Source organism: Panicum virgatum, chromosome 1K (assembly GCF_016808335.1).
Source record: "Panicum virgatum strain AP13 chromosome 1K, P.virgatum_v5, whole genome shotgun sequence".
In the NCBI taxonomy this organism is placed as follows: domain Eukaryota; kingdom Viridiplantae; phylum Streptophyta; class Magnoliopsida; order Poales; family Poaceae; genus Panicum; species Panicum virgatum.
The window spans coordinates 51,663,551-51,682,284 of NC_053136.1; the positions used below are offsets into that span (position 1 = coordinate 51,663,551).

Consider the following 18,734-nt stretch of genomic DNA (forward strand, 5'->3'; position numbering starts at 1 on the left):
TTGCGTACTTGTGATCTACCGGTAACTTCCGTATGAATCCATTGATATTGTATAAAAATTTAATTTAATTAGCGGATTAGCTGAATTAGATTTGGTGCTTTAGAACACTCGTTTAGTATTACAATTTCAGTACTATTACAGACTTGTTTTTAAATTAATTATGAATTAGAATAGAATTATGAAAGTACCTTATTGATATTGCAGCATAAGGCAATGGCTGTCTCCAATTGTGGAGGATTTTCATGGACCGAAGAAAAATCTAGTATAATACTTGATATCATGACCCATCTTGTTATCAGTAAGAAGTTGGATCTGTTAACGGATGGTACGATAGAGATGGTGTTGTCCAAAGTAGTAGAGTTTAAAGATTTCACATTATTTCGAGGTATCACGACGCAAGATGTAAATGGACACCTGCTAGAACGTCGGAAGATATACATGAGAGTATGTGAACTAGCGAATTATCATAATATCATTGGATTCTTACAAAGTTCTTGTAAGATATGGATGTGGTCAGATGTGTATGAGATGCACATTAAGGTAACTCTCATTCAGTTGTAATCCCGTCCGTCATTTCGAATCCATATTTATAAAACAGTAACATTGTTTTTTTAATTATATGCTAGGATTACCCCGAGGACACGGAGTTGATTAACAAAACGATACCAAATTTCCGTAAATTGGTATGTATCTTCGGTGGACTTATGCCGCAAACTAGATGAAGGAGGCGGATAAGATCTTCGGGTGATAGTACTTGGCCTGCGCAAGAACAGATGCCCGGAGGTTCGTCGAGTCATGCTTCAGCACCTCAACTACCAACTTGTGTTAACTGGGATGACGACATGGATGACTTCATGCCCCCCAAACCATGGCCTCCAACACATGATGTTCCTCCCCCTATACATGAACCTAGAATCAGAAAGGAGTCAAAGGGAAAGGTAAGAGGTTCGTCAAGTCATATTGCACCACCTGCAGCACAAACATGTGTTAACTGGGATGACGACATGGATGACTTCATGCCCCCCAAACCGTGGCCTCCAACACATAATGTTCCTCCCCCTGTATATGAACGTAGATCCAAAAAAAGAGAAAGGGAAAGCCAAGAGGTTCGTCGAGCCATACTACACCACCTGCAGCACCACCATCTGTCAACTGGGATGACGACCTAGATGATTTCATGCCATGATCTATAACATATGATGTTCATCGGTTTAAAATGTATTCGCATTTAGTATTGTTAATGTTGTATTATGCTTGTATGTATGTCTCGTACCTAACTTGTATTTATTGGACATGTACATAATGTCGAGTTTGAATCGTACTTAGTCGTAATGGAGCATCAAAGTATAAACATGTCACTAGAATACTAAAAAGCACATATTTAATTAATATAATAATAAGAAATAAGAATTAAGAAATGCATTACATAATGTGAACCATCAAATTTTACATCATAATACAACGATAATGAAACACACATCACACATACAGTGGCATGGAAGAACCCGTTGCAAACTACGGTAAAAAGATTCCGGACTAACCTAACATGCCTTAGGTAAATTAAAAAAAACAGAACAAACACAACGATGCAGCATGTCACTACCACTAGGGTAGTCCTAGTAGCCGTACCCCCACGTAGCAAACTGCGTTGAGTCTTCTTCGCAGTATCCACCCATTGCAGGTGGTGCAGGCGGTTGTGCCGGAGGCGCAGGGCCATTCTTCTTGTGATAAGGGCAGTTGCAGTAAGAAATAGTGCATGATTCATCCTGCGAATCGGCAGCATTGCTGGTATCATCAACTTCGTCGTCTTTGTTACCCTCGCTCACTTCCTCATAATGGTTCAACTTGCATTCCAGATCAAAGATCTTTATCTAGAGGTACTTGATGAACTCCTGAATAGAATCAATTGGTGCAGGATCGACCCACCTAGTAAAACCACAGTTTTCTGGAGCATCAGAAGACTGCAAAATAAATTTCATGTAAGGTGTCTCATTGAAGATAAAGAAATGAAAGAACCGAGTATTACCCATGCGTGTGGACATTTAAAGAAACGCCGACCGCCATCCATCCCGTCGGTGCACATCTGCACTAAGCAGTTCTCACCATGTCTGTATTTTGGTCACGGTTATCGTATTGTCGAAGAGGAGTTTCATTGGTAAATTCACTCTTGTGCTGTGGCGGAAACTGAAACACTGGTTCCGGAAAGGAATCAGGTCCAAGAAGCCCCTCCCATATTATGGGGTCTCCCTTTCTTCCACCTTTTTCTTTTCCAAAACCATAGTAATTCTTCCCGCTAGACCCACCTCCAGACATTGGGCATACAATGAGCTTTGGTGTTTAAGTGCTGCTGGGAGTTCACAAACTTCGCAGTATTTATAGGCGCACAAAGGTCTGATACCCGGAGTGTGAAGTGTAAATGCACCTAAAAAACCTACATGACAACACAGTGAAGAGGCTAGCTGACCTAACACTGAAAAGGCTAGATTCGATTCTCGAAATGACTACTCGATGCATCTCTGTGCATGTAGACTCACAGTGCTGCATTGATGCAGCTCGGTCGATCGCGCCAAGATGCTGCCTTCCCCACTACACGCCACAGACATGCGCTATAGAATGACAGGTTCGTCGTCCTCGGCAGAGAGACTGCTTTGAAGGTGAGCTACAGTGGTTGCCGTGTTGTCACATTTTTTTGAAATGGTGGAAGGGCACTGCTAAACATGTCACGTATGTCTGGGCAAAGAATGCGACATTTGGGAAACCCGTGATCGCCGTGCTGAGCAGTGGCAACCTGTGATCTCGTACTCGCAGCTAGATACACTATGGTTCCTATTTTGAGCTATTCGAGCGTGTAGTCGTCATCATCGTCGGCAGGATCTCGGCCGCTAACTCCTACCGCACCTAACTTGTCCTTCATTAAATCACAGAAAAAAATCGCAAGAACTTCCCTTATTTCACGAGCATTATGGAACCCACAAACATAACAAGTTCACATCAATAGTATCTATAGAAACAAATGACAAGTAAACTAGCACAATCATAAATATCGGATACAAATAAGGGTCCACAACTATTTCATTACAAATAAACATCAGAGATACAACACATCAGATATATCTAACCACCCCTAGGGCGTCGGACCCTCTTAGCCCTTTGCTGGGCACGGACATGGCCCTCGGAGTAGGTGAGAACATCCGGAGACCTCACCTGTCGCTCAGGACGCGCAAGGGGCTGCGGTGTCTGCTGCTGAGAGATCCCAAGTGGTGCTCCTCCTAGCTGTGAATACCCCAAGACATCGGGGTCACCTTGCGCGGCAGGCTCTTTTGGAGTCAAGCTATCGAAGTCGTCTAAGGTGAAGGTCTCGTTATCTGGTCGAAAGGAGGAAGAAGAAGGTCCGGCGCCCGCATCGGGGTAGAATCCTACGCAAAAAATATGGATGTTAGCGTACGCTCGTATATTTCGTAATGACATGTAGAAACTGAAAGCATCTAGGCCCCTAATTCGAGTTTTGGTAATTAATGACAACGGTTTGTGGATTAACGATTTCATTTTAGAAGATGAGTATAGGTTGATTCACGGATGAAAGACATTTGGTTGTGAACGTATGGAGTTTTGGAGATGATGAGTAAAGCTCGGGCTCAAGGCAAAGGTATAAAATAGGGCTTTTACATTTTACCGGTCACAAGGCGTTTAGTGGATGAAAAGTGACCGGATTTGTTGGATAGTTAGCCGTACTATCAAGAGGGGTTGTGTACTCATGCTTGACGGGTCTTTAGTGCCATTTTGCTCAAAATGTCTAGTTGCATGCATGAGGGCTAACGGCGTTTTGAAAAGTTTTGAAATAGACTAAGTTCGAGCTCACTGAGTAACGGCGGACAGTCCGCACCTGAGGGGCGGACAGTCCGCGCCCGTTCCAGAGAGCTTGCAGAGGCTCTGGTGGGCTGGCGGACTGTCCGGCCCAGAGGGGCGGACAGTCCGCGATCGTTCCAGAGAGCTTGCAGAGGCTCTGGTGGGCTGGCGGACAGTCCGGCCCAGTTGGGCGGACGGTCCGCTACTGTATTTCATTTTTTACCAGAAAGGGTGTCTCTCTGGTGTGGGCTTCAAAGTTAAACTGCGGACGGTCCGCTCCTGAGGCGCGGACGGTCCGCAGGCTAATCTCAAAGTTGTTCCAGAGACGATGTTAGTCTCTGGTGGGGTTGAAACTCTTAACTGCGGACGGTCCGCCACTGGGGCGCGGACGGTCCGCCAGGGCTTAACGGCTAGTTCTGACATGCATTAAATGCACTCTGACTCACTGGTTTATAACGGCGGACAGTCCGGTTTTTGAATCGCGGACGGTCCGCGACTTCGCAGAAAAGAGTGTAACGGCTAGTTTTTGGAGGGATGTCTATATATACCCAATGCCCGGCCATTGGGTGGCTCTCTTGGCCATTTGGATTGCATTCTTGACATATTAGAGCTAAGTCATCCCTCTCTCACACACACTTGCTTAGAGATTGCATTTTTTGAGAGTGTGAGAGCTTCCTAGTGCATTGCATCAAGAGTTTGAGCTTTGTGGCATTAGGGATACTTCAAGCAAGCGTCATCAACTTGTTACTCTTGGGAGTTGCCGCTCCCTAGACGGCTTGGAGAAGTGGATTTCGTGGAGCACCTCCAAGGAGATTGTTGAGGAGCCCCGATTTCGGTTGTGAGAGGTCTTGTGCTCACCTCACCGGAGTGGTGAAGAGCAACTCTAGTGGAATCGAGGTGTGGAGCGGTTCCTTGATTCAAGCCGGCTCAAGATCAAGAGGTTCTTGATAGAGGAGCGGTTGATTCTTGGAATCCACCTCAACGTGGATTAGGGGTGACCGGCAAGTCATCGACACCACGGGATAATTTCTTGTGTCAAGCTTGGTTACTACTCTTGCTCTCTTTAATACTTGCATTTACTTTGAGCAATTTTCTTTACTAGAGCTTGAATTGTGTCTTGTCACCCTAGGTTGCAAACCCATCTAGAGATAGTAATAGCTTGACATAGGGCTTTCCTTTGTTACTAATTAAATTTCTCTAGTGGTATTGGTTTTAGTTTTTAAACCGCCTATTCACCCCCCCTCTAGTCGGTGTTCTTGATCCTACAGAAACCGAAATACGAAACATAAACTAACCTGTGTAGACCGGTATCTGTGGCCCCGGTACCATCCCTGGATACGGTCCGCTTACTGGTGCTGTCCCTCTAAACATTCCAGTATGGCCGAACGCAGTAGCTGGATCGTATCCTGTATGTGATATTAGTAAATATGTAGGAACACTTGATCTAATTTTAAAGAGATATGTACATTACATCATGCAACCGTCGCAGAGTCCAAGGTAAGTGGCTGCAAGTACCGCCTCACCCCAGCTGTAGGGCGGTACGTCCTCGTCCCCATCCTCAATCTCTCGTGTATACGGAAGGAGAATCCTATCGACCGAGTTGCCATGAGTGTTGTTGAACATGATATAACCAAACAACCAAAGTAGGTACGCCTCCAGCGATCTGGTCACACTGTACTCGTCGGCATCCGCAGCCAACAGGGCAGGCTGCATAAACAATTAAGATTAATGGTTTCAACTGTCAATGGAACATGTGAATTGTAACAATTTAATTTATATATGGAATGAATACGTACTGTAAACTGTAGGAACCAGGTCTTCGAAGGACCTGCTGCTCGCGGGTGCGAGTTGATCGGACCTGCTTTTTTCACGCGGTCAACCAGGGCAAAACGGGCCTCCAAGTCATCCTTCCACGAGGCCGCCACCACACGCGGACCTATAGCCTCCCCGACGATAGGGAGGCCGAGGAGGTAGGCCACGTCCTGCAGCGTAGGAGTCATCTCCCCACACGGGAGGTGGAACGTGTGTGTCTCCGGCCTCCATCTGTCAACGAGCGCCGTCAGGAGGGATTGGTCGAGCTGAATAGGCCCAACCTCGACAAGACGGCTCAGAGTCAGTAGACCGGCCTCACATAACCTACAAAAAAACAAAATTGTCGAAACAAAGAAAAACCGACGAATACATAAGTGATAAATAATAATATTTCATTACATACCGGTCACACCAATCGTGGTGTATAGAGATCGCCTTCCCAGGTGGACGAGGACGTAGCACCTCTAGGCTCGGTGCTCAACAGCTGCAAAGTAAGACATGTGGCTCGAGTCGATAACTGGGTCTAGCAAGGAGTCCATCTCCATACCTTCATTCAAAAATATATGAGAACACATAGGTAAATATATATTTCATACAAATTGGACACATAGGTACAATAATACTTCATTACATACCTGCAATATTTCATTACTACATATTACAAATAATGAAATACAATTGTGGATCATGACACCGAATGCCTTCCACGAGCAATTCTCGCCGATGCTCGTCTGAACGTAGGAGGTGCTCCATCTCTAGGATTTCCGGAAGGACCGACGTCAGCAGCATCGTGAAGTGCATTCTGAGGACACTTCTTGTAGTTGGGACCCAATGCTCCACATTGGCTGCAACGCTTTTGTGCCTTGCTTGCTTGCTTCCGACTCGTCCATACCATTCCGAATACGACGTGTCTGACGGCGGCCTTTGCCTTTCTTAGTGGCACACATCTGGCCGTGCAGCAACAACATGAATCTTCACTCGTTCAAGGAACCAATACCAACTGTCTATGTTCTCATTCTCAACAAATGCAAATACGAGCGGAACAATTTGGTTGTTGCAATCTACACCGATTGCGGTGAGTATCTGACCTTTATATCTTCCAGTAAAAAATGTGCCATCAATGCAGATCACCGGAAGACAAAACTAAAATGCTCTAACACAAGCACCTATGCAAAAGAAGGCTCGTTGCATAATTCTTTGTCCCCTAGTCACGGCTGGTACGAGGTATGTGTCATAAAAGCTTTCAGGATTTTTAGCAGTAACTTGTCATAACATACGAGGTAGGTTATCATATGATGCCTTGTATGTGCCGAACCGCATCTCGAATACCCTTTGTTTAGCCCTCCATGTCTTCAAATAACTGATGGTGTACTGGTAAGTCTGCTCAATGTGTCGAACAATCATTTTTGGCTCATAATTTAGGTTGTCCGTAATAAACCCATACATTTGCTTTGCAACAAAGTCGCAAGATATAATGCGATGCGAGGGAAGAACTTCTGACAGCAAATAAGTGTGCTCTGTCACAATAGAACATTTCCAGTTTGACTTCCATTTTCCCTTGAATGCATGTACTCGCCATGGACATCCATCATTCACACACTTCACCTCATATTCTTTACTACCATACTTTACGACTCTGAATTCTCGTTTCAATGATATTGCCCATAGTCTCACAGCATCTTTTACGGCTTCAATGTTTGGATATGTTGCACCTTGCACTACCTCATTCCCTCTATACTCCCACTCCTGATTTCGTACAACTTCTACGACATGACTGCCAAAACCATGCTCCTTCCACTCTTTTGGCAATGAGTACTTGTTGTCGGTCGAAACCCACCGGCGAGCAGCGACGGGCAACACGAAGAGCCGGGAGGTTGCTGGGGCGCTGGCAGGCACTGCTCCCTCGTCGACGGCCCGCAATTCCGTCACGCGCCCGGAGTTTTTGTGGAAAACCGGGCGTGCCACCTGACTTATACCCGATCAGGAGGGTGCAGATGTGCTCCGAACAGTTTCCTGCATACAAAGACACGTGTAATCGTAAGTCCGAGCCGTGGTCGGCTCCCCGGGACGACTCTTGCATCGGCTTTAAAGAGCCGATCGAGTCCCGGTGTCAGATCGGATCTGTAACCATCCAGATTTCGATGAAATAAGCGAATAACTGTAAAGCTGCTTCAATTAAATCTAACAAATCTAATCCACGATGGTAAAAGCTTCACTGCTAGATCGGAACATCCTACACGTGACTAGGCCTAATGAACATAACAGATAACTAAACCGTAACCCAAAACAGAGGCCTAAGAACTAGCAAGAGCCGATTCCCGGAACAATCCCTATCAAGGCTAAGATAAAGCATCTACTACGCCATCGGATCATCCAATCCGTTTGCAAGGCCTAACCTAGCAGATATTACGCAAACTCTTAAGATAAGAGCAAACCAGAACAGATCAGATCTACTAGATATAAAAGAAGCAGGGTGTTGCCTCTGTGCGACTAATTCTATGCAACAAGAACTAGCATGAGATTGAAACATGACTGCACAGAGACAACGTGATATTCGTAGACGATAAGCAACGAAAGCATGATGAATCTACTAAAAGACATACTACGAACATCAAGATAACTAGTACTACTCGCCATAAAAAACGCTTCAGTACGAGTAATACCAAAGTAAAAGCAAGAACAATGCTGCCCTGATCGCAAGAAGCGATCAGGGCAGCATGGCGCTTACTTGGATGAAAATCCTAGGATTAGGGGTGGCGATGCGCCGAGAGTTGTTGTTTGCGAGTCGTGATGACGCTCCCTTTACGAATAACAAAGGATACATATTTATAGTCCGGAGACTTGGGAAACAATCTAAACTAATCTTGTCCCGATCGGACTCTATCTCTAATCTTATACTAAATCTAAGGATACACGGCCCATGTGGCTCAGATGCTTACGCAGAAGCCGATTTACAAGTCTTCTTGATCTTCTACTTTAAGCCCATCTTGCTTTCGGCCCATAAATTAACCCTGTTAATTTATGGCGATAACAGTACTGCTCGTCATCAGATGAACCCTCATATTCTTCCATCTCTATTGCGGTTTGGTCTTCTGCCTCCATCTCGTCCACAATGCTATGTATCCTCTCTCCCTCATCAGCAAGGCCCTGTGGTCCCATGTTTTGGTTCTCTGTCTCTTCTGACTCATCTTGCTCAACATAATTGGTCTCTCTTCGAATACTCGGAGTTCCTTGATCTGCACAATGTTGGATTTCATTTTGTGTCTTCTCCCGGATTTGAACAAGAATGGCTAGAGGCCACCCACGCTCTGGAGCTGCTTGCATGTACTTCTGCCAGTCATCAGTGCTGTGTATCATCATCAATTTTCATAATTCACTTTCTACCTCCCAATTAACAAGAGACTGGACGGTGATCACATGTGTCAACGGATCAACACGGAACCCACGCTGCAGCCACTTACATATGGAACCAAAACTCCTTTCCAGAGTTTTATCTATGGCGCTAGATGTGCACTTAAAGGCAGAAAGATCTACTCCATTTGGCCCATACATAACATTGTAGTCACCATAAAATACTTGAAACTGCATCTTGCTCGACATATCTGTATATCACATAATACTTATCGAGTTATACTCTTTACTTCACTACCTTATTCAATAATCCGTAAAAACTAAGTATAAAATTCAACTACAACGTATAAGTATTCATAACTACGTGATGACACTCAAATTCTATACTGCATATGCCAAATTCTATTCTAAATCATAATTAATTTATAAACACGTCTCTAATAGTACTGCAATTGTAATAATAAATGCGTAGTACTAATTTTCTAAACTAATTTACTACTATGTAACTACAAACTAAAATATCATTAAACTCCTACTTAAATGGTTCTACTATGGCACTAATTAAATTAAATTACTCACTCCTACTTAAATTACTCCTACTTAAATGCGTAGTACTTAAATAGAAAAATATATAAACTAATTGTACTAACCTGTAGATCACAAGTGCTGAATCCGGCAGGGCTTCGCCGCTTCCCTTCTCCTCACCTCTCTTTTTTTCTGAATTTTTGGTGGAATTTTCGGGCTCAATTGAGGAGGGAAGGGGGTTGGATCTTATATAAGGGGTTACCCCGGTCGCCCGAGAGCGGGCGACAGGCCCCCCTGTCGCCCGGGGGGGGGGCGACAGGCCCCCTGCCGTGCCCGTGGGCTGGGCCCAGTGGTCGCCCGAGGGGGGGGGGCGACAGGCCCCTTTTTTCCAAGGACCTCGTTTGAAATTTGAAGAAAAAAATACTCTTAGGGCCTGTCGCCCTATGGGGAGGCGACCGGGGGTATTTTTGAAATATTTCAAAATGGACATATATTTTTGAAATTTTTATTTTTTAAAAATATAAAAAAGAAAAAAATCCCAAAGGAGGAGTCGAGTCGAGCTGGCTGCGCCTTGATGGGCTCGTCAACTGATAAAGTGGGTACGAGCACAGCCTGACAGGCTTTTCAATTGGAAGCGAGTTGTAGCCTAGATAGAAACCGGCCCATTTTAATCGCGCAATGGGCCTCAATCACAACCAAGCCTGACTTTCCCTCCCCCGCTCGGCCCGTCGTACGCGCAAGCATCACAAGGCCCGCGCAAGCATGCGCAGGCATGGCCGCCGCCACATTCATAGCTGTCTGATGCCTGTCAAGTCAAGCTGTGGACGACCGGCACACGACACGAGCGCGGCCCCTTTCCCGGGGAGCTGCAGTGCTGCGCCCCTCGCGGTCGCTGGCATTGTTCACTTCCAAAATTTATCTTTTTAAGTTTCACTATTCACCTATCACATTCAATTTTTTACCTCATTTATGAGAGCATTAAATGTAGATAAATAAAAATAATTACATAGTTTTGATGTACACAACGAGACGAATTTTTTGAACCTATTTAGATCATAATAAGACAACAATTACCACAAATAAATGAAAATTAGTACACTATGCCACAGCGTAGTGTGATTTTTTTTTAATTTTACGGATCCCTCCCTCCTCCTTCCCCTGTCGCTGATGGCGACCGCACGTCTTAAAAGCCCTGACGCGGTCGTCCTCACCTACCTACCCACCCACGACCTCCCTTCATTATTACTACGCCGCGCACGCTCGCAGCCGCGCTGGGGGAGATCGATCGGCTTGCGGTTTGGGAACTTGGACGGGGCAGGCAGATGCCTAGCTCTGCTCCCGCGGGCGCTTCCACCGAGGAGGAGGACGCGGTCGTGGCGGCCGGCGCCATCGCCACGTCGTCGGCGGCGCCGGACGCCGGAGATCCGGAGCCGCAGCGAAACAAGGGTAGGAGGAGGAGGAAGAAGAGGAGGCCGAGGGCGCCGACGGAGGAGGAGGTGGCCGCGCGGAGGCTCGTGCTCCGCTGGGCCTGCCCTGGCCGCGAGGTGGTGGCGGCCGACGACGGGCAGGCTGCGGGGGCCGGGAGGGCGCGGGTGCGCCGGCCCCGCGTCGCGGTGGAGCTGCACGCGCACTCGGCCCGCAGCGACGGCACGCTCTCGCCCGCCGAGCTCGTCGAGCGCGCGCACCGCAACGGGGTAAGCCAAAGCTTTCGCAAGCTTTTCGCAGCTGCGCTGCTAGGCGATAGACATTGTTCGTCTGCAGAGTGCGTACTGGCATTGTGCACTGTGGCAGCGTTTAGTTCACGGACAAATTCGGGATGGGCCAAAAATTTCGGCCTGACGTTTTCGGCAAACTAAACGGCACCCAAAAAATTTCGGCCCTCTACTGTTCACCAAAATCTTCACTGTAGCCAGCCCACCACCGCGTTTGGATGCTGTGAATGAATTTTGAAACTGTGCGTCTAGGCTGTGAATCCTGTTTGTATGCAAGCATTAAATAAGTGCACAGTGAAATTCCATGCTGCAGCCAAAAAAAATTGGGAACTAAACGGCACCCAAAATTTTTTGAGATGCAAAGTTTTTTTGGGTTGTGCTGCCAACGCTGCCGTTGGCAGCACAACCCAAAAAAACTTTGCATCTCAAAAAATTTTGGGTGCCGTTTAGTTCCCCAAAAATTTTCACATCCCTTTTAAACACATGTATGAAGCACTAAATGTAATTAAATAACAAAATTAATTACACAGTTTGGATGTACACGACGAGACGAATCTTTTAAGTCTAATTATTGCATGATTAACCATAAGTGCTACAGTAACCCAACATGTTCTAATGATGCGGTCAAAGGCCTCAAAAGATTCATCTCGCGGTTTCCAAGTGAGTTCTGAAATTATTTTTTTAATTAGTGTTCGAAAAGCCCTCCCGACATCTGGTCAAACAGTCGATTTGACATCCAAAAATTTTCACCCAGGGAACTAAACGGCCCCTTGGCTTGGGCAAACATTTCCAGCAACTAAACGCTGCCTGTGATCAACGAGTCACTCACACCTGATGATATTTTTGTTGCTCACCGAGTAATCATGCCTGCGCGCGTTGCAGATCAGATGCTGATAGCCTGATACTAGTGAACTGCCTTGTGATCAGTACAGGTGAAAGTGCTCGCGCTGACTGATCATGACACCATGGCCGGCGTCCCGGAGGCCGTGGAAGCGGCAAAGCGGCATCCAATCAGGATCATCCCTGGCGTCGAGATCAGCGCCGTGCACTCGCCTAGGTAAAGTAAACCTCTTCTGCCTTCATTCTCACAACTATGCTATTGTCATTCACTGCAAAATGTGCTTAATTCATAGCCCTTTTGATTGGTAGTGACGAATCAGGGTCAGGGGCTGAGGAACCTGTGCACATTCTCGCATACTACGGTAGCTGGGGTCCTGCTAGACCTCAAGAACTAGAGATGTTTCTAGCCGGTATCAGGGAGGGCCGATATGCGCGCGCAAACGAGATGTTACTGAAGCTTGGGGGCCTTGGCATGCCAATGAAGCTGGAAGATGTGTGTAAGATAGCTGGGAATGGAGTGGCTCCCGGCAGATTGCATGTGGCCCGTGCCATGGTTCATGCTGGATTTGTGGAGGATCTCAGGCAGGCTTTTAGCAGGTATTTGTACGATGGAGGACCTGCTTATGCAACGTAAGTAGTATCGATCAACTGTTTCCCTTGACCACTCTAGATCGTGTGTGATGGTATGTTTATGGTTGATTTCAAATTTTAGGTGTAGACTGTAGAGCTGCATCAACAGTGTGGATTTCGTTTTGTTCATTTGTAGAGGTAGTGAACCGACTGGGGAATCTGTGGTGCAGCTTGTTTGTCGAACTGGGGGTGTAACTGTTTTAGCTCATCCTTGGGCACTGAAAAATCCTGGTGCTGTGATAAAGAATTTGAAAGCAGCTGGTTTGCATGGTATTGAGGTCTACCGAAGCGACGGGAAAGTATCTGGTATGTAGAAGATGGCCATTTTTCGTGTAACAGCACTACATGACCTACTTAAAATTTGCTGTGCCTTTTATGTCTGTCAGAGCAGATATATCTGAAACCTCAATGTGACTTAACAGGGACTGTTTCTTCAACAGGGTTGAGTGATCTAGCGGATACGTATGAGCTTCTAAAGCTTGGTGGATCAGATTTCCATGGACGGGATGACAAGGAGGAGCCTGATGTGGGAAGTGTTGATCTTCCAGTCTTGTCTGTTTTTAAATTTCTTGAGATAGCTAAGCCAATCTGGCATAACGCAATCAAGGAAATATTTGCAAGTATCTCCAAAAGGACTACTGACTTGAATGGATCCAATGGATTCCGACGGATAAGTTCAGCTGGAGATTTCTGTGTTCTGCGCCTTTCTTGTGAGGACCCAGAGCTTACGGGTGCTTCTGAGGTTGAGGTCCTCCGAACTGAGGTTGCAGACATTGTCCTCACTCATCAATAACACAGAACAGCAAACCAGCAATTTACCATGGGGCAGAGGTGACATGGTAAATGTACTAGCTTAAATCACCATTCCAATTTGTACTTTGTCGGGAAAATACTTGTAGTTTCTCAGTGATTAGTGACTATCATTTGCACATTATGAAAATTGTCACGGCAATTCTCTTTCTACTTTTGGAGCATGCAATTTTTTTTTGTCATTGTGCTAGCAGTGGAGGGGCTTAGGGGAACGGGCTAAATATGGAGCTGATAATAGAAAAGGAGCATAACCATAGTTGATTGATTCAGATCACGAGAACACGCAAAACTGAAAACTGAGAGATGTCAGAGCTTATAAAGAAGCACGAGGAGATTGGTGGGTGGACCAGTGATAATTCTGTGTGTTGCCTCAAAAGAAAGAAAGAAAGAAAAAACCCACATGTGTATGGTTAACTTATTAAAAGAGGTAATGGATAGTGGTTAGCTGAACTGCAGCATAACTGTCAAAATTAGATCCTATTATGAGTCAGATTCTGGGGCCATTACTCATTGCAAAGATCCAAGTTTTCAGGGGAAGGAATAGTAAGCCTGCTGGGGAGCTTTGGGGCAATGTGAATGGTTTCAGTGATAGAAAGGGAAAGAAAAAGGATATAGCTTTTGCGTAGTGGGCCTTATGTTGCCCATCTAGCAGGCCGTGCCAAGTGTAGTCATGTGCTTGCTATGCATCGGTGTGGAGCGCATGGGCTTTTCCCTACGAACTTATATGGCTTCCTATCTTTCAGAAAGCCGGTGTCGCTATTTTTTCTGTTGGAAAAGCTGGAGTAATCCAGGCATCAAGGTAGCATCTATTCAGTTTACACCTCAACAAAGAATAACTAAAAAATTATTTTAAAAAGAATAACTAACATAAAATTGAAGAAGGAATGCGGATTGCATGATGGGCCTGACAGATGTATCAAAGCCTTAAAGGTCTATCATTTCCAGCGGCCTGAAGTAGCTGAAAGGCCTTTGATCCTCCCCAAGAAAAAAAAAACTTAGAATCTAGAAAACAGCTGCATGATATGTCCTCCTGGCAATCACTGTTTGTTCCTTTCAATTAGGGCCAATTACTACTAAGTACTAACACTGAAAATATGGAAGATGATACGTCAGGCATTATCGTATAATGATGGTCTATCAAGTTGCCACCATTCATGAATGGACGAGTACATGCTAATATCAGAGGATAATTGCTGGAAAGTGGAAGCTATAGATGGATTATTTTCTGAAGTTAAACTGTACACTGAAGGTGTAAAGCGACAAGGGTTCAGAGCTCAGACTTTTCGGTCTTGATTCCAAAGTATATCAGAATAGTTTCCGATTATGACAGACCAGGAAAGGCAAAATCGGCAATTATTCGTTCTTCTGGGGCAGAAGAATTCTTGCAAGCAAGAAGGTTGACTTCTTGGAAACGTATCATCATTCTTCACCTTGGCGTAATCAGCCTCTTTTTTCAGATGCTTTGCCGTATGATCATTGCAAGTTTCGCAGACACGTCTGGATGAAGTACAATGCTCTCCCTTTTCATTGCCACATTTAGATGTATATCATTCAATCCGGACAGGTTTGTTTTACGCGTCCAATTTCTTGAGAAAATATGTCCTTTTGAGATTCTTAGAATCGCTGTCTATCTAGTCTCAACTGGAGACATGCCAGTTCAAATTTCAGAAGGACGTGAATGTTTTTTTTTTGAAAATAACGTGAATGTATAGTTACCGCTGTGAATCGAAATCGACAGAAACCATGTGCGCCCTATGTGGTTTCCAGCTGCAAAGGAGGGGAAAAAAACCTTGCCAGATACCAAGGGAGTTGGCATTGTCCCTAATCTGACGCCAGTCTGGCGTGTATCCGATGCAACCTGGCGCCCAATTGGAGGGATCCCATGAATGATTGATCTAGCTTCGTCACGCAGCGGACTTACGGCGGAACCGCCAAATTAAAACTCTAAATTAAGTATAATGGCCGTCTTTTGAACACATCAGACACATTTGCTTAATGGTTTAATTTGATGGTCCTTTCTCAACTCACGGCCCGATCGAAACAACACCGGTAGTCCCACGTGAAGGCGGGCGCAGATGGTATAAGCACGACAATTACTTGAAAATATAAAAAAGTACACGCGAAAGAAACTTTAAATTTTACAAACCAAGTTCAAATATACAAAAGCTTGTATAATTTACATGAATTAAATAATTTACAACTATAACCAAAGTTCAGAAGGATAAGAAAAACTATAACTACATTAACCTCACTGGTTCAGGTTCATTACAACTGGTCAGACCGGTACACCTCACCGATCAGACCGGTGCTCAACGGCCTACCCCAACCACCGGTCAGACCGGTCCACTGACTGATCAGACTGGTCTGAATAAAACTGAGGGCTGCACACTCTGCCCTCAAGTGTGCGACCCGCCACAGCCCTATCCTAAGGGTCTCTCTCCACGACCTGCCACCCCTCTGCATTGCGGCAGATGAACTTGGCACAGCAGGGGCAGAAGTCAACGTCCTGGGGTCCTGAAATAATTTGGGTAGCAACAAACCCTGAGCATCTAATACTCAGCAAGACTTACCCGACCAGTAGGTATAACTTAGCCCACATACCTAGACATGTAGGCTTTCTGGCTGGTGGTTGATTTTGTAGAAAAAGACGACTAAAGTAACACCTTACTTTCATTATTTTAGCTCCAAATTCTATATAAATCAACCATAATCTAAGCATTTGCATAACCCAACTATAACAGACATGGTAGAGCATTAAATAATAGTGCAATGTACTCATCATCATATATATAATCATCCTGCTATCATAAAACTACGATGTGACGCAGTTGATCAAGGTGCTCATATCCGAGAGCGGCTGACGGCGAATCGATCCAATTTAACCTTGCAAAGTGAACCTAACCAACACGGCACGCGTATGCCCCGTCGGACCACACGCACTAACCATTCCCCACCCCGCCTCGAACTACAGGAACCAGCCCAACGACATATAGTCAGCCGAGCTCAACGTGAGACCACCAAAAGTAAACATATGCATCCCCATTTCTCCGCGACTACTCAACTACCCCAGGAGTTGGGTGCGGGTTCCTGTACTTTCGAAGCAAGGCAGTACTCGACTTACCGGTTTCGACTACATCCTACTCCCGGCATGCGGCTAGTACAATTCAAACATGATCAACAGGGCCAATAACGGTACGGCGCTTAACTGACTCAAATGGGACTAAGACAACCAGGAACCCTGTCCTGCTGCCATACCTATATATCATCATCAATTCCCGTCCGGTCTCAAATTTCCCTGCATTCTATATCAATTTCAATAGCTCATGTATTGGAATATAAATATATCTCATAACTCGCGAGTAACCAGAAATTACTCGACTTCTAAATATCCTATATCTCGCGAGTGACATGAAATCACTCGACTTACTGAGAACTATTAAGCATAGCATTTCTATCGTCCTATACATACTAGTATAACTCAAGGAAACCTAAGGATCATGCAATTAGGGTTCCAAACAATTTCTAAACTTAATGCACAAGTAATAGAGATATATATAGGTGTCATAATTTGAAATAATAGGACATGCACGGGGCTTGCCTTCTGGCTGCTGCTTAGTACTAGGGTGAACTGGGCCTTGGGCCGGGTGCTCACAAATCTCCTGCTGCGGCGCTTGCTCTTGCGGCTCCTGTGGCTCCGCGATCACCTCATAAACCACCCCCTCCGCTGCGGATGCTACGCGTATGCATATGATATAAGCCAATGTAAATATGATGTGCAACTTTAAAATAAATAACCATTGAACGAGTATACTACTAATGATTTATATTACTTCAAGCAGTTCTGATAAAAAAACCGGTGGCACCGGATTTCCAAAACCGGTGGCACTGGTTTCGGCACCGGTCAGGCTAAAACCGGTGGCACCGGTTTCGGCCTGTAGCGCACAACTTGGTGCACATCGCCCAGAACGGAAGAAGGGAGGGCTTGGGAAGGTTGAGGGGGATGCTGCGATGCTTACCCCATGCTTAGTTTGCACGGCAAAGGCCAGATAATGGAGATCGACGCGTGAGGCGAATCTTCAAGCGGCCACGTTGGTGAGGAAGTGGTTGCGGCCGTGGAACAACTCAAATGAGCTCGGGGATGGATGGAGGACGAGGCAAGGTAGGTTTGGGTGGGAGGAATCGACGCACGGTGACCGGAGACGGCCGGACGGCGATGGGGGCGGCTCAACCTTGAGCTAGGGCACGGGAGGAGGAGGAGAATGGAGGAGAGAGAGTCACGGCGCCCAAAGGGGATAAGTGAGGCGGGGATAAGGCGACGTGGCGCATCCTCGGCGCAGCTCGCCGACGGCGATGCGTGGCACACCGAGATGCGTGCTCTGCCCCTGACCCGCGGAAAAACCGGTGGCACCGGTTTTGGTCCAGTCAGACAGATAAATGCTTAGCTAAGGGTTTTAGTCGTGTAAGTTTAACTAATGGCCGTGATTAGCTTAATTCTAGGTGATTAACACCTGAGGTGTTACAATCTTTTCCCCAAAAAGAAATCTCGTCCCGAGATTTAGAATGAAGGTGCCAAATTGAAAGGAAGTCAGAAAATTATATACCTTGATATGTTTGGAGTATCTCAGTACATTTGGCCCGAACAAATTCCTCCGTTTCCCAAGTAGCTTCTCGCTCGGAGTGATTACTCCATTGTACTTTATAGAATTTGCTAACTTGGTTCCGAGTAACTCGGGTCTTGTAATCCACTATTGAGGGACCGAAACCGGCGACCAGAGGGGGGGGGGTGAATGGGAGCCGATCAAAATTTCTTCCGAAATCGATCCGTCGTCCTATATCCCAAAATCACCGCAAACACTACACCTAGGGTATGTGAGAATAGCTATGAACAAGCTATCTCACAACAGCACACCCTAGAAAACTTCGCGGAAGCAAAACTGGAAAAACTCACAAACAGCAGCACACTGAGTCAGACTGGTCTGTCCGCTAGCACAGACCGGTCAGACCGGTCGGGCTGGAATTCAAAAATCCAGACCGGTCAGACCGGTTTCAGAGACCGGTCAGACCGGCCCCTTCCAGACAGCCTGAGACCAAAGCTTCAAAAGGCAAATCTTGAGCAAACGAAGTCCAAATTCGATGAAACTTGGAGGAAAGCTTCGTAACTACCCCGAGAACATATCCCCAAAGGATCTCACCCAAAAGATTCACGGA

At 45.8% G+C, this 18,734-nt stretch overlaps 1 protein-coding gene across 2 annotated transcripts; it reads left to right on the plus strand.

Annotated features, from left to right (window-relative positions):
* Positions 1 to 10,763: 10,763 nt before the first annotated feature.
* On the plus strand, positions 10,764 to 13,679 carry LOC120642063 (3',5'-nucleoside bisphosphate phosphatase-like). Of its 2 annotated transcripts, none has more exons than XM_039918452.1 (5): positions 10,764 to 11,228; positions 12,179 to 12,303; positions 12,396 to 12,716; positions 12,853 to 13,022; positions 13,139 to 13,679. In XM_039918452.1, the coding sequence occupies exons 1-5, from the start codon at positions 10,857 to 10,859 to the stop codon at positions 13,507 to 13,509; spliced, it is 1,359 nt and encodes a 452-aa protein (XP_039774386.1). In that variant the 5' UTR covers positions 10,764 to 10,856; the 3' UTR covers positions 13,510 to 13,679. The 2 variants fall into 2 exon arrangements, with proteins under 2 accessions (XP_039774386.1, XP_039774394.1); XM_039918460.1 differs by having other exon boundaries at positions 13,157 to 13,679.
* The last annotated feature ends 5,055 nt before the right edge of the window (positions 13,680 to 18,734 follow it).

What these genes read in the sequence shown, in the direction of transcription:
- LOC120642063 (XM_039918452.1), top strand. Translation starts at nt 10,857, where the DNA reads ATGCCTAGCTCTGCTCCCGCGGGCGCTTCCACCGAGGAGGAGGACGCG. An exon ending in AGCGCCGTGCACTCGCCTAG is followed by an intron (nt 12,304 to 12,395) that starts GTAAAGTAAACC and finishes TTTGATTGGTAG; the next exon opens with TGACGAATCAGGGTCAGGGG. An exon ending in GGAGGACCTGCTTATGCAAC is followed by an intron (nt 12,717 to 12,852) that starts GTAAGTAGTATC and finishes GTTCATTTGTAG; the next exon opens with AGGTAGTGAACCGACTGGGG.